Source organism: Erpetoichthys calabaricus, chromosome 4, assembly GCF_900747795.2.
Source record: "Erpetoichthys calabaricus chromosome 4, fErpCal1.3, whole genome shotgun sequence".
NCBI lineage: Eukaryota > Metazoa > Chordata > Cladistia > Polypteriformes > Polypteridae > Erpetoichthys > Erpetoichthys calabaricus.
Window position 1 is genome coordinate 36404766 of NC_041397.2, and position 17005 is coordinate 36421770.

Consider the following 17005-nt stretch of genomic DNA (forward strand, 5'->3'; position numbering starts at 1 on the left):
CCGCAGCTCACAACAACTAGTAATTTATAACAAGAACCATGGTGGCACGATTATATGCACTGCTGCTTCAAGGATCCAGGAGCCTAGATTTGGATCTCACACCCATTTGCTGTTGTTGCAGAACTTATACATTCTTCCTGTGTCTGTTTGATCCTTTCTGTGGTTTCTCCAGGTTTCTCACAAATTCCAAAGAAAAGTGTGAAAATTAGAACAGTAGAAAAACTGTGACAAGAATAGGTCATTCAGCCCAACAAGTGCAACTATCCTATTCACCAAGATTGTCCAAAATAAGAGTAGTTGTGTCCATAGTCTTTTGTGTGAAGAAAATTTCTATAACATTTGTGCAAAATCTGCCCTTAGCAAGAAGAAGAAGAATTTACTTTTATGTAACAGAAGGGATCCACTCTACTACTGCCCCTCATAATAAATATTTCGATCATGTCACCTCTTAATCTCCATTTGCTTAAACTGAAAAGTTTCAACTCCTTCAATCTTACCTTATAGCTCATATCCCACAGTCATAGAATCAGCCGAGCCACTCTCCTCTGGACTTCATATATCACTGCTATGTCTTTTTTGTGAGATGGAGAACAAACCTGTACACAGCACTTCAGATGAGTTAGGTTAATTGGCGATTTTTATTGGCTCCATTTTGAATGTGAATGTGTCAAAGGCACTAGTAACTCATCCAAGGTTAGCTCCTGCCTTGTTCTTAGATTGGGCATGTATGAGAATGTCATTTTCTATTATGCTATTTTATATGCAAATTCATTTCTTGCCTTTTGGGGCACTAAGTGAAGAACCTGTTATGGGGCTGAGATCATGAGGTGATGAACGTGTGGGTTGGAGTTACACCACAGAGTGTGTGGCTCAGTGCATTCACTTCACTTACTTAGGCAAGGAAATGGTCCTTTCAAGACAGCTTCAGTGTAATTGCCTACATATGTTGCTTTGAGAATAAAGGAGTTCGGTGCAATTGAGCATGGTATGCTTTTGTAGGATTTCCTCTAAAAGATGTGCTGTTATGCTAACTGGTGACCTTTGTTGGACCCTCATCTTATCAAGGGCTGTGCCTGGCCTTCTCTGCCTCCCCAAGCAAAGAAATTAATATGTGACAGGATGAATTTAAATAAATTTCATCATTGGGAGAGACACATTTCTTCTTTTTTAAATGCAAGGCCTCTTACAATACAATACAATATATTTTTGTGTAGCCCAAAACCACACAGGAAGTGCTACAGTGGGCTTTAACAGGCCCTGCCTCTTGACAGCCCCCCAGCCTTGACTTTCTAAGACGACAAGAAAAAACTCCCAAAAAAACCCTTGTAGGGAAAAAATGGAAGAAACCTTGGGAAAGGCAGGTCAAAACGAGACCCCTTTCCAGGTAGGTTGGGTGTGCAGTGGGTGTCAAAAAGAAGGGGGTCAATACAATACAATACACAGAACAGAACAAATCCTCAATACAGTATAAAAATAAATATTTTACAAGCACGGAGCAGAATTTTACAGTAGATGATATCACATAATATGATTTGGATTTGTCTAGAGTCCTGGAGACCTCAGCCATCAAGCTGCCTCCCCCATTTGGCCAGTGCTGGGCCAGCCAATCCGTTGAAAGGACCTCTCTACCCCACGATTCCTGCGATCCTCCATCAAGGATGACTTTACCTTAGGTAGGCAAAACAACTTGGCAAGTGGGCCGTGGCACCAAGTACCACATTTGAGTACCGAGAAGAGAAGCAGAATAGGTGAGGGTTAGTAACAAATTTGATGATGAGCCCTATTTTAGTGAGTACATCTGGCTTTATTCAGTAAGCATTAGGGGAAGAGGCCTTATTTTAGGAGTGTTATAGACCATCCAATGCACACATTAATTTGAATGTACATGTTTTTAGTAATATTAAAAAGGCAAGTTTACAGGGGGATATTATAGCCATGGGGGACTTTAACTACTCAAATATTAACTGGAATAACCTTGCAAATAGTGGGACACAAGAGCAGGAGTTTTTAGAAGTAATCAGTGACTGTTTTTTTAACTCATTATGTTAAAGCACCAATGGGGGGAGTGGACGTGTCTATATTTAGTATTTTGTAATAATCAGTACAGAATTGAGGGTGTAGAGGTGATTGAGCCAGTTGAAGTTGAAGAAGAAGTTGCAAAGGAAAGAACAACTGTATAAGGTTTATAAGATTAATAACTTCAACATGAATGGTAGGGTGTATGAGAACATGAGGGCAACCATTAAGAAGTAGATTAGGGGGGCTAGAAGGCAGTTAGAGAGGACTATAGCAGATAAGGTGAAAGAAGACCCAAAGAGATTCTTTCAGTATTTTAACAGTAAAAGAACAATCAAGGAGGAGGTGAAGTGCATCAGGAATAGTAAAGGAGAATTCTAAGGAGGTATAGAATGATTTGGAAATTATAGAGGGAGAAGTACCGCTTAGATTAAATAGGTTGAAATCAAACAAATCACCAGGATCAGATAATTTTCATCCTCATGTTCTTAAGTAAGTTAGCAAGTACATATATAAACTTTTGACCCATATTTTTAGTAAGTCACTGCCTAATGGGGAAATTCCAAAAGACTGGAAAATGACAAATATCCCATTATATAAGACTAGCTGTGTAAGCCCGTGCTGTAAAATGCCTGGACTCCTAGAAACTATTGAAATCGTCAGAAAAAACATTGAAATGCAGAGTCGGTGGTTTTGTTTTGCGGACATGCTCACCCCCCTTGTCTATTAGCGGCTAAGCAAATTTCTGTTTCGTTTGTCTTTCCTTGCCGGTTTCACTTTGGCGACAGAGTCACTTTCTTTCAGCTTCATGCTGTAGCCTCATACTTCATTCTTCTTCCAACTCGTTAACTTGGGGCTGCCTTGCCGGCTCTTTGAGTTTCATGCTGCATACTCACACTTCTAGGCCGCCTCGCCTCGGGCCAGACAGACAGATACACACACTTCTACATGTAGACGTTTATATATAAGAAAGGTGACCAAGCAGGTCCAAGCAACTATAGGCCAGTTAGCTTAACGTTCATCATAGGTAAATTAATGGAAGGAATTAAGTGAAATTAAGCAGCACATGGCAAGTACAGGAGTTTTTCTGAACAGTTAGCATGGGCTCAGAAGAGGGAGGTCATGTTTTACCAACATGCTGGAATTCTATGAGGAAACAACAAAAGGATATGATCAAAGTGGAACTTATGACATTACTAGTGGTGTAACTCAGTGGTCAGTTCTAGGGCCACTGCTATTTTTAATGTATATACTAGGGGGCTTTGCCCCCCCGCCTGCACTACGCGCCAGCCACTTCATGTCTCTGCCACTCGCGTATGTGGATTTCACTTTCACCAAACAACAAATCTTTTCATTCTTGCAGATATGCATCTTCATTGGGAAGAAACACTACTTTTCCCTGATGGCACCATGAATTAGACGATCTGCAAGTGTCCAACTTAAAGTTTAAAACCAAACAATATATTTGATCTCTTTTCGCTGTTCCGTTATTTCACTGAGTAATAATTTCCGTTAGCTTGCGCTAATGTAATCTTTATTATAATTTTTTTAAGACTTTCGAATTTTAGTACTATCATTATCTCTAAACTTCTCTGCATGTGTATCATGCCAATGTTTTTGAATTCTTTACGACGTTCTACTTTGTCATCTACTCTTTGTCTTTTATTTCCGGCCCCAGGTGCGGTTAAATCTCTTGGCACAAAGTCTTGTCTCGCGGGACATGAAAGTATCTCTCTGACCAGGTCACGTCTCGTCCTAGGCTAAAATGTCTCATCTCATCCCAGGATTTTTTTTTATAATAGAGATAAATGATTTTGATAGGAATATAAGTAACAAGCTGGTTAAGGTTGTAGATGATGCCAAGATAGCTGGGTTGGTAGATAATCTGGATTCCATTGAATCATTACAAAGGGACGTGGACAGCATACAAGCTTGGGGAGATTTGTGGCATTTGAAAGTTAATATAAGTAAATGTAAAGTACTACACGTAGGAAGATCAAATGTTAGGTTTGAATACACAATGCGAGGTCTGAAAATTGAAAGTAAACCTTATGAGAAGGACTTAGAAGTCATAGTGGACTCAAAACTATCAACTGTGAGACAATGTTTAGAGGCTATTAAGGAGGTTAACAGAATCTTAGGTGATATAGCGCCTTGATGTGTGGAGTACAAGTCCAAGGAGGATCTGCTCAAGCTTTATAACACACTGGTGAGCCCTCATCTGGAGTACTGTGTGCAGTTTTGGTATGCAGGCTACAAAAAGGACATAGCAGTACTAGAAATGGTCCAGAGATGAACAATTAGTTCATCCTCTGTCGCTTTGGAATCAGCCTATGATGAAAGATTAAAAGAGCTGAGCCTTTTCAGTTTAAGCAAAAGAAGATTAAGAGGAGACATGACTGAAGTGTTTAAGATTATAAAGGGAAATAGTACAGTGGATCGAGACTGTTATTTTAAAATGACTTCATCAAGAACACAGGGACATACTTGGAAATTTATTAAGGTTAGTTGTTGAACAAACATTAGGAAGTTTTTCTTGGCGTGTTGTCATCAACATTGTTCTAATGTTCTAAAAAAACCCAACACTGATACAGGTATTTAAATGGTATGGCTCTCAACTTCCACTTTGAAAAGAATTATTAATTTCCTCCCAAATTCTTTTTAGATCTCCCTCTGTAATGAAGTCCTTTGCACAGGCATCACAGAAACTCTTAAACTTTGTGCCTTGTTAACTTTTTTTTAGTCTAAAGCAGGTGTCCCAATTTTTTTAAGACCAATAGCAGCATAAGTTTATGAGAGAAAGTTCCTGCCAAACCAATGTTTTGGAGTTTTGAGATGGCTACTGCAGTATTTGACAAAACCAAAGTATATTATATAATTTACTTAGACTTTTAAAAATCCTTTGATACAATCTGAAGATTAATTTTGAAACTAGAAGCTGTTGGCATCAGACATAACCTACAAAACCGAATCTCAAGTTAGTTAACTGGCAGAAGACAAGAAGTGCAGAAAACAGGTGACTGCTCTATGTGAGGTGAGGTCATCAGTGGAGTCCCTTGGGAGTCTATTTATAGACTGTCATTTTTTTAATTCAAATTAATGACAGAGATTCCAGTATAGTTAGTAAACTTAAATTTGCCGATGGTTCTAGAAGAATGGGAAGAACAGCAAAATCTGAAGAGGCAACAAAAGCAATTCAAATAGACAGATAAGCTTTAGACATTTGCAAACACAAGGTGATACACTGCCCTACAGGAAGCAACCTCCAAAAAGGATTTAGAGGTTTATATTGACAACATTTTCATCATCTAAAATGCAGAGAGCTATTGAAATGCAAATAAAATGTAAGGTTATATCACACAACCTGTTGAATATAAATTGAGGAATGTTTTGCATAGACTATATAATGCATTAGTAGATCTACATCTTGAGTATTGTGTACAGTTTTGGGCACCACACAACAAAATAGACATGGCAGCACTTGAAGAGCCCAAATCAGAGCAAAGAGGTGCATCCCAGGAATTAAGAACATGTCCTATTCTGAAACCTGCTGAAATTCACAGAAAGATGTTGTCTCAGTACGGAAGTGAAAACAGAATGACTCAAAAAAAGTTTATGAATGGGTAAAAAAGTTTCAAGCAGGTATAACAAAATGTAACTGAAGAAGCTCGATCTGGTCGACCATCACCATCTTGCACATCAGCCCACATTGACATGGTGAAGGCCTTCATTAAAGAAGACTGATGGATTACGATGTGCACTGTTGCTGCACATTTGGTCATCAGCTATGGATCTGCTCATGACAAAGTGCATGATGACTTGAGATTCCAGAAAGTTTGCACCAGATGGATGTTCAAACAACCTACTGATCTCACAAGCCAACATCTTTTGATGAAATTCAGCATGTTTCACTCCCTCTACCCAAAGAAGTCTCACTATGGTGCAATTCTGCAATGGAGCATCCATGTTCATTTGACCTTGGCTTTAATTAGACTAATGGCAGAGTGCTGAGCTGTGTTTATGTTCAAAATACCCATAAGTCATCTCAAAGGTGTTGCTCCAGCTCCTATCTGTTGACATTTACCACATAATTTTCAAATTGCCTTTATTTCTTGATTTATAGATGAGCATGATGGACTAAATGGTCTCCTCTTATTTCACAAACTTCTTATATTCTTGTATTCTTAAGGCCCTCCAAAATGTAGTACTGTCTGCTCAGGGCCCCACACAAATATAAACCTAATGCTTCAAATGATAATAATTTGAGTATGCTAATTATATTATTGTGTAAAGTGACTGATTTTATAAAATCATTACCTTTTGCAATGAATAATTTGTGACTCGACATTAGCACTACAGTGCTGTGTTAGTGCAAGTGTTTGCGTGTGCCTTCCTGGTGAAATTGTTAAGAAAACCTTGGCCAACTAACAAACGTACTGGCAATTTTCAAGGCCTAACATATGAACTTTTGACATTCTCATTATGCACTTTAAAAATAAAGAAAGAGTTTGCTGAGCTTTGAGATTGAAAACCTTGTACCATTTTTTTTAAGTATGTAAAGCCATGGAGAAAAGTTCCTCTTCTCTATGCTGTATCTATCTAGTTTAACTGACCTTTTCAACTGACATGTGTCATAACTGAAGCTTTTTGCTCTGAAATAGATATACACAGTTTTGAAAGAAATAAAATAGTGATTTTGTGACAGTAATCAAAATTAAGGTAAGAATTGTAATTTAGAAAAGGTAACCATATTAGGAAATGGAAATAAGTACGATTCCACAGTTCTACCAGAAAATAGTGCTCTTTTAAGGGTAGAGGTTGTTAAAGAGGAAGAAAAATTATTTGTAGCAGAGTTGACCAGAATTAGAGCTGACAACTAATGAATGCTCATTCACAAGTACAATTCATATAATGCAGCAACAAGGAATGCTGGTGTTTTGGACTACACTAACAGAAGAGAAGCTAGTCTGTCTGATGTCTCATGTTTTATGTACCACGACGGAATGGATTATAATTTAATTGGTTCTTAACTAAATAAGATAAAACCTTTGTAACGTTAATTTGACTTAGACTCTGGTCTCAGAAATATGGAACTGCGGGATGAACCTTCAGGGCCTTAACATCACCATTTTCTTCAGATCTCTCACCCCATGCACAGGAAGTCCCCCAAAATCAGGTTCAAACAATGGACTCTTTTGCCTTGTACCCAGTGCTGCTCTGACTCTTCATGACACTGATATTGCAAAAAGCAGGTTTGTTCTGTGGGTTGATGGATGGATATCACATTACAATTCTATTTTTTAATCTTTTTTTTTTTTTTTTAATTTCAGGCCTTCATGCATTGACTGGCACTGGAACGATTTTCATTATAGTTGAGGACATGAATGATAATGCACCACTTTTTAATAAGAAGATGTATTCTATCAGTGTAAAAGAAGATTCTGCAATCGGTTCTGTATGTCTCAGATTAACTGCCATGGATCCTGATGCAGGAATTAATGGGGAAGTAAGGTACAGTTTTATAGATATTTCATTAGGAAGAATTTTCATATTGTTAAAGTAAAGAAAAACAGATGTATATATGAGGAGAGAAAGTGTTTATTGAAGCAACAAAACAGGATTATTATATAATGGAAACATTGCTGCCTTCCAGTGTTTGGACATTGGGTCCTTACATTAAGGGTGGCATTTACATGTTCTCACCATGTTCACATGTGGCTGCTCAAGGCTCAAGGTGATTTTGATGACTCTGAGTTAGCTTGTATCCTGTTTCAGGAACTGTGTGTTCCTGGGTTGTGTTTTTCATTTTCTGTATCTTGCTTGTTTTAAGGGATCACTTTTCGTATATTTTTTATAATTATGTATAATTTGTTAATTTTGCTTTCTTTATTTACTATTTAAGTATTTTTGTATGTATTTTTGAATATGTATTCTGTACAGTATCTCCTGAGTTCCGTGTACTTTGTGGGTAGAACCCCAAGAGGCAGGGCCACTCTGATGTTACCCATGAAGGACCACCCTCAGCCTATATATTGTGAAGCTGAGGAATGAATTCTTCAGTGGATCATTGTTGTTTTAAATAGAGTGCATTTCCTAAGTATTGATTTTCTGGTATCTGGATGTTGTTTCTGTTTTGGGTATTCTGAATATTGGATTGAGATTTGGGACTTGTTTGCTTTGTTTTGCCTTTTATGCAAACCTTTTTTGCCTTCTGCTGCATTTTTTGCCATTTTATATTTCTTTGTAGTTATATAAATAAATAATTTTTAAGACTTTACTTTGGCCTTGTCATTCCTTAACATGTGATATTTGGCTTTTATCCCTACACTTTTGTGTATCTTTGATATATTTTGTAATATTAAACAAGTACTTTGAACTTTAAAGGCCAGAGGCTCTTTTGGCCTATGTAGGCCAGAGCCACGCTGTCAAGTTTGGGGTAAGGCTGCCTGCGTTATTTTTATGCCACTACCCTGGCTTATGTTTAATTTCCTATTTTATGTCCTGTTTGTTAATTTTTGGTCCTTTGGTTATTATCATTAACTAGCTGTCCCCCGTGGCTCTGCCTGTGTAGTAGCGAAACAGGACAAACTTTAAAAATCAGTAAGCAAACAAGTATAGTGAAAGAGGACAAACTTTAAAAATCAATAAACAAACAAGTATCGCTAGCTAAGCGGAGTCAAGGTGCGCTCAAACATGTTGAGTGAGGAACACTGACTCGAACGGAATTTGGCGCATGAGTGAGGAGGTCCCCGCCTGGCTCCCCACTCCTGACGTCATGCTTGACCTGCAGCCTCTGTCTGGGATTAGCGAGAATAAATCACTCCTGCAAGCGAACTATGATACTTAGCGCAATGAGAGAACTCGCAAAATCAACCAGAATTTTGAAGCAAATTATAGAAAAAACCCGATCTAAATCCATTAAGTAATTCTCTCATAAACAGCAGACAGACAGACAGATGTTGGATTTTATATATAGAGAGATGTTAATGCTGTTATTTATGTTTAGAATTTGTATAATTATGTATTTTTATCAGGTTATTTTTGGTTTTCATGTGTAGATGGATGCTTGTTCTGCCATGCCCAATTTGTTTTGTGTGTGGCTCCCCAAGAGACGAGACCACCTGTTAATTTCCATTGAGAGACTGCTTTCAGCCCTGTAAAGACTCATGGGATTTGCAGTCCCTTGTATGTACATTTTATGTGCTTGGTGTTGGTGAGTTCTTCTCTTTATGTTTAGCGTTATTCTCTGAATTTACTGTCTTTTTGATATTATATTGCTCTTTTTTGGTTTATAATTTCTGGATCTTGTATTTGCAGTTGTTAGCTGAGGAATACTTTTTTTGAAACTCTGTTTGGGGTACTTTCTTGAGCTTTTGTATTTTATTTAACTTTTTTCATAAAAAAAAGTTTATTTTGAAAAAATATTTTTGCCCTTTTCGTGATCAAGCCAGAGGTTTACAGTGGCCCTCCCTATATTTTTGTGTTACTTATAGTTGTTTTGCCAGCTCTCCATTTTAGGGCCTGCTCCAGTTAAAACCAACAGTTAGTTTTTGTGGCCTGGCTGGACTATGTGAGTCTCTGCTGGAAGAGAATTGGGCCTCCTTCTTATTTGAATTTGGATGGCCTTTCCTATTTTGCTTTGGAGGAAACTCTAATCACAAAAGCCTGTGGTAGGCCTTTATTGTGGATGGTTATGGAGGACTTCACCCTCATTGCTATTGGAGTGCACTCGATTCATAACCATTTGATGTGAGTATGCATATGACTGTGCCCTGTCATAGAATGGCATCCCAACAGGTATCACTCTTGCCTTGTGCTAATTGATGTAAGGATAGGCAACAGCTTTCTATGCCCTATAAACAGAAATAGTCAGTGGAAATGGATGAATGAAATTATAGATCCCATTTCCATTATGATCCTAAAACAATTTAAATGGCTATTTAAAAAAATAGGACATTAATAAAATGATGTACCCCTCATTTTGTGATATATTGTGTTTAAATTTATTTTTAGATTGACCTACTTCCTTTCATGCCATTTTAATCTGGAAATTGCTCACACTTTGAAAAAAAAAATTATAACCCAAAACAAACCTAATTGATACATAATATAACATCTCAAAAACAAGAGGGAGCACCATTATCTGGAAGCAGTTGTAAAGGGGGCACCAGTCCATGGCAGAGCAGACTCATGCCCACATACTCACAGGGAAAAAGATAGCATCATTCGTTAACTAACATGCGCCTATTTAAGATGTAAATCAGAGCACCTCCAGAAAAACCCACGCAGACACAAGGATAAAATAAAAACTTCACACAGACTTATGGGATTGGATTTCAGGGTGCTTTGAGGCAGCAGTGGTACCACTGTATCACCACCAGCTGTTTGAATTTGTTTTTTCCTGAAGAGAAATGGTCATTTATGAGATTCTACATTTATTCATTTATCTTCTGGGTGGGTCTGCTTTGTTCACTCCAGGTTTACCTAGATTCATAATTAATTTATTCAGTTTCTGAACCAACTCATTTCATTACAGGACAAACAGGTTGTCAGAGTCTGTCCTAGAAGCACCATGCACTAGGCACACTAGCACATAAACCCACGCTCACTTATGCCAGCTTCATTTAAAATTGCAGACTAACCTAACCAGGATGTTATTGGGACAGCAGAGAAACTGAATACTGGAAAAAAAGAAAAAATATGCAGATATTTAGGAGTGTGTGAAAAATTCACACTGACAAGGAACTGAACCCTGGTTCCTGGAGCTGTGATGCAGTACTACTCACCACTGCATTGATGGATTATAAGTCATAATTCATGTAAAATTTTGTACTGGAATCTGCAATGCAAGCTTGTTGCAGTGCAGTGAAGTCACCACTCTACCACCACCAGTGACCTCACTGAATTAAAGAAAATGTCTTGATCCTCAGATCGCTTGTGTGACCAGTCTACACTCAGATTCAGGAGTGCAAAGGCTAGAATGATCTTAGCACAAGCTCATTTTCAATTGGGAGGGTCAGAAGCAAATGTGCATCTTTGGTGATAATCAGGTTTAAATGGGGGATTGAATGTGTTCAACACTGCAAACTTGTTATCATTTTAGCACTACTGCTGTAGATTCTAGACATGTGCTTCATTACAAAATAAAATCAAATGTCTCTGTGATCTCTGCTCACTGTCTCACAAAACCATTTTTTTACTGGGGAAAAGGCTTTTGGGGACACCTTTCCATAAAACACAAATCCCTTTTTATCAAATGCACACATTCTACAATTATATGTTACACTTCTGCTGCTATTCTTCTTTGTCTCTTCTTTCACTTACCAACATTTAGTGATACACAGTTTACAGTTGCAAATCCATTTGCATCCAGAACTACAGTTCACTCCCTTCAGACATCATCCAGGTATAACTGTAATTGTGGCTTATTTCTTAGGAGTATTTTCTCTCCCTCATCTTTCATTGACCGAGCTGAGAAAAGAACTTGTTTTCACACCCCTTGGAGGTAAAATAGAGTAAAATGTACATACTGGAAAGCAAGCTTAATAATTTGTAATCTTTACATATTATAGTTGGTGCCTTAAACAAAAGTAAATAGAATGTGGCTATCCAAAACATGTAACCTGATCATTTTAGATATTCAGTCTCTCAGGTGGTACTTAACCTTCTAGCTCATACAGAGTCTCCTTCACTCTGGTCAGGTCTTTCTTCAGCTCTCTACCTTGACAGCTCATGTCTGACTTTATACAGCTTATTTCCTTAGTTTCTGTCCCCCAAAGACAGCTCATGGATGGCTATCTTAATCTTTTTGGAGTTCATAAAACAGGTTCTCTTATCTCTGAAAAGGGTTTCATCTTTCAGGAGCACATACAACTAATCTGCTTATCTTATTAGTGCTTCAAAGACATTTTACAGACAATTACCACAAAATACTAGATATTACAAATACAAAGCAACAAAGTGCAACAACAGAAAAAGAACATTATTTTGCGCAGTCTTTCACTTGATTTCTCATCATTCATGAGCATAATTTTAGCTCCTATTACAAAAAAACTTCCATAACTTCAGTCAGTTAAATCACTTGTGCTTATTGTGAAGGATGGCCACGGCCATTACCCGGCTGGGATGCTGGCTGGGTGGAAAGACTGAGGGAAAGACCATATTGGAGTCACTATCGTCCCCAAAACACTAGAGGGCAGCCCTCCGGGTTGTTACAGCACCACAGATGCCCTCGGGGCATGCTGGGAGTTGTAGTTTGGAACAGCCCCGTGGGGATGCGTGTGTGCCGTCAGGGGGTGCTGCAGGTGCAGCTGAGTCGTTGGAGGAGCGCGGAGTGTGGCAGCTGGAAGAAGGGCAAGAAGCACCTGGAGCACTTCCGGGTGCATTATAAAAGGAGCCGCCTTACCACCAGTCAAGGAGACAGAGACAGGAGGTGGAAGACAAAGCTTGCGAGGAAGAGTGCAGTGAAGGCAAAGAACAGAGAGAGAAAAAGTACTGTGTGTCATTATTTGGTACTTTCTGTGCTGTGTTGTGTAGTGGGGAGCAAAAGAAAAATGCTTCCCCATTTAAATAAAGGTGTGCTATTTGGCAAGACTCGTGCCTCAGGACTCCTTTGGTACTGTGTCTCTCCAGAAAATTCTTGGGGACCATTGGTTTGACTTTGTGTCAAATGAGTGGTTGCTCATGGAGTCCAGAATGAGGCACATTACCTACATTGTGAGGGAGCGTCAGTTACGGCACTAAGGCCATGTGGCGCGTTTCCCCGAGGGTGATCCAGCTTATAGGAACCTCATTATTGGGGACCAGAGCAGCTGGACCAGGCCAAGGGGTCGCCACGTAACACCTGGCTGCTGCAGATAGAAGGTCATTTCCAGAGGGTTGGACTGGACCGTGTGTCTGCCTGGGGGGTTGCCAACCAGGATTCCGAGCTGTTTCATTGCATGGTGGGTGCAGCAACGCACTGCACCAGTGCATGCTCTCCATCTTGACTTGTGCCTCAGCCAGTCTGTGTCGGGGTTTGGGGAGTGGTACGCCCCATGGTGGTTTACACTATTCACTCTTCAGGGTCCGAACCTGATTTTGGTAACAAGATTAAAGTGGTACAGGTATACAATACGCTACTCATATTGACATAATGTTGAGTGCATTGTCTGCCAAAGTTCTTTCTTTCTTTCTTTCTTTCTTTCTTTGTTTTTCCACTGAAGTGACTGGCCATGACAGCTGTCCAACTGCTCGTCACACAAATGCAAAAAAGCAGCACATCAGATATATATTTTCCATACTGAACTAATAGAACTCCAACACCAACTCCAATAAATGAACACATACATAAATAAATGAATTACCCTTGAAATCAGCGCCTAGAGAGATCTGTCAGTGTAGTGGTTAAAGCAGCTGCTGCAGAGCTCTGGTAGTCTGAGTTTGAATCCTGGCCCAGTCATGTCTGTATGCACTTTGTGTTTTCTCGCTGTGGTCTCTTTGGGGGTTCCTCGCGGTGCACTGGTTTTCCAGTCAGAATCTAAAGAGCATATGGGTTAGATTAAGCTGCCGCTTTAAAGTGACTAATTATGAATGAGTATGAATGTGCCTTGACATGTATTGGCTACCTCTTCAGGTTCAGTCCTGATTCTGGAAAAGAATATTTATGAATAAATTAATTATTCATTGTGTACTTTTTATTTTTTATTGTTCAATTTACCTAGACCACATCTACAGGCGGCTTACAGTCTGTGTGGTGTTTGCACATCCTCTCCATGTCAATGTAGGTTTCTATGTTTAAGTGATGGTCTGCTATGGCAGTGTGAGTGAAAGCCCTGCAAGGAGATGGCATCCTATTCAAGGTTAATTTCTGCTTTGTACCTGATTACTAATAATTAAGGTTCTGGACCTCTGCAACTCTGCATTGGAATCAGCAGCTCTCAAAAACAGATGAACTCACATAACAGACATGCAGTTTGCTCTTTCTGAAACTCTGTTCCTGCTCGCTGATGTTTCACACTGGTTAAAATAAGCATTATTGTAAGAAATGGATTCAGACTTTCATGAGTATACTTAATTATGAAGTGAATTTCAAACCAAAGTTAATTTGACTTTTTGCCGTTGTAAAGATATAAGAAAGAGACAACACGCTCAAGAAGTTTTGGGGTTTTGTCTTCCCCGTGTAGTGAAGTGTCCAATAGTTTTGCTCAGATATTGTGAAATTGAATCACAACAAGGACAAAGGTATTGGTGAAATAGCTAGATTTATATAAGGGACAGAAAGGAGATTGCGTACAATGGGTATGATGGGAAAGTCCAGGAAGTGCCAGAGATGATGTGGAAACGAGGAGCCGGAAGTGATGTCATCAGAACGAGACAGGAGGGAGGTAGTGGTTGTTGTACACATGGAAGGGAAATTGTCTGCGGGTCTTCGAAAAGGTTTTCTTACTTGTCTGTTTTTCTGCTGAATAAAAGAGAGAGGTGTTAGTACTCTGTTCCAAACCCGTTTTCTGTGAATTGTCATGGTCTGTTGAGCCGGTCAGCTGCTCCCTGCTAGGCGCGTGTGTGACAGCATATTAAGAACTTTTAAGTTCTTTTTCCAGTTTTTATGATTATTATGAGCTGTAACTGGAAATGTCTGAGACTAACCATGCACATAATAGAAAACCTGACCAACCAAAGAAAACAGTAAAGAATGGAAAAGGCTTTCCAAAAGCTAGAAGGCAGTCTTTAAAGATGGGCTCTGTACAATATATGGGCCTCCCAGTTAGTCGCAGGAAATAGAAATAATACGTAACCTCTGGCTCCTTAAAATCTCCCTCATTGGGCTAACAGTTTAATTGTAAACTTGTGAAATAATAAAGATGGAATTCCCTTTTTTAGTGTGTTTTGCTGCAGGCACGAGAAACCTAGTAAAAGTGAATTTATTATTAGTGCTTAACTAATATATTGCTTCCAATTTCAGATGCACTTTTTTATATGTTTCTTAACTTTACATTGGGGTGCCTTAAATTTGATTTATTTCATTCTCACACCTCATAAGATGCTCCACAGTTATTCTGATACAGGACATACTGTACGCCTGTGTGGGTATGTAAAAGGGAAACCAACTTAGCGCATATAAACTTGTCAAGTGAAATTTTAAATTTGAAGCCATCTTAAATTTGAAATTTCATTCTTTACATGATGGATTCTAATTGCCATCTACTAATTGTTGTTCTGTTATCTCTTTCTTTTTAGGTACTCTTTGGAAGCTACGAATTTACCCTTTTCAATTCACCAGTCAACGGGAGACATCATCACAACAGGAGAATTAGACAGAGAGACCCAAGCCAATTACACCTTGACTGTTAAGGCTTGTGACATGAGTGTCCCCCAGCCTCTTTGTAGCTCAGTTGTAGTGTATGTAACAGTTGAGGATGTTAACGACATGAGACCCCAGTTTTTGAACAGTCCATATGTGGCTAACGTTCCAGCAGCTATTTATTCAGGTATGGCGGTTTTGGCTTTGTATAATGCCTGTACATATGTTTTGTCTTGGTAGAGTAATATATTGCTCTACTTTCTCTTTTTGTATTATTAATATGTAGCCTTTGTCAGAATTCCTCAAATCTCCCAGACTTACCACTGTTTATAAAGTATTATAGTATATAACTTCTTCCCACCTTCACTTCTACATCTATAACCTCAGGCAATTAGGTGTAGTAAAAGACAAGCAGGAGTTAAATTACAATTTAAACAATGTATTATTAATAATATTAATAAATAACAACAATATGCAAAGTACATTTGAATATTGGCAACCATACAACCTGATAAATGGTGATGTGTAGTTTCAGGCGGCACACGGACTTGTTAGTTACTTAAAAACGTCTCTAGTTAAGGCATCATTTGTGGTCAGCTTTCTTAAGAACAGGCCGCATTGCCTGTCTCAATATGGCTGCCGATCTCTCTAGGCGCTGATTTCCTGTGGAGGGTTAACTGGGAGACTTCAGAGAAACATTAGCCAAACTTGTTTAAGACACTTCCCCCCAACTCTGTCGTAAAATTCAAAGAGACCCAATCCTGAAAGAAGTTGGGGATGTAAACATGAATGCTTCTCACTAATGTAACACTAATATTACATTACTTTGCCTAAGTTACAAATAAAGACATACAAAATATTTATCAACTTGTATGCAAAATCTCACATCACAACAACATGCAACTAATAAATCTGCCTGCATACGCTATATATTCAACTAGGCTATGCTGCCCATCTAAGATGGGCTGAAATTTAAGTACTCAACCTGATGGCTGGCAGCACTGTGTGGCATATTAACAAGTCTATACAGGACAAAATAGCTATTCAGAAAGCTGTTCCATCTCAGAAGATTACAAGACATGGTGTAGGATTAATTGGTTATAATTTATCATCTCTGTTATAATTACAATAGTGGTCATTCAGATGCGATGCATTTAATTGTTTAAGATGCATACTACTTATTAATATAAACTGTTTATACTGAACATGGTAGTGGTGAAAAGTGTTATGTTTGTGTTGGTTGGAACCTTTAATTATGGGAAAGTTGGTTCTTTGGCAGTATTTGACGTTTGGTTATATAATTAATAAGTCGATTATTATAAAAACAATATATTGCAATAAATATAAGATATAATATTTACTTAAATGGAAACACATTTTTAGGACTGAATGTTATGATTAATAAGGCATAAGTGATAAGCTGAGACACCATACATATCATAAAATATACTACAAGCCTTTTAAACTTTTTATGAAATTGCAGATGCTCATAAAGAATAAACTTCAGGCGTCTTACTCTGTCTAATAAAAATATTATAGTTATCAGTGTAATTCAGAAAATATTTATAGCCTTATAACAGTTGGAGGATATTATGGTAGATTGTGCCACCATTCTACCCTGTGATAAAATATGGGGCTTCAAAAAATTTATGAAAAACGTTCCATCATGGACATTACAAAATCCTGCTTCCCAGTCACCAGTGTTGC

General features: G+C 38.4%; 1 protein-coding gene across 1 annotated transcript in view; it reads left to right on the top strand.

Moving 5' to 3' along the window:
• LOC114650928 (protocadherin Fat 4) overlaps positions 1-17005 on the top strand; it is a 163036-nt gene that overhangs the window by 50865 nt on the left and 95166 nt on the right. Inside the window, exons 6-7 of the mRNA XM_028800871.2 lie at positions 7347-7527; positions 15235-15485. Coding sequence (XP_028656704.2) covers positions 7347-7527; positions 15235-15485 — 432 coding nt within the window. The remainder of the gene's footprint in view (positions 1-7346; positions 7528-15234; positions 15486-17005) is intronic.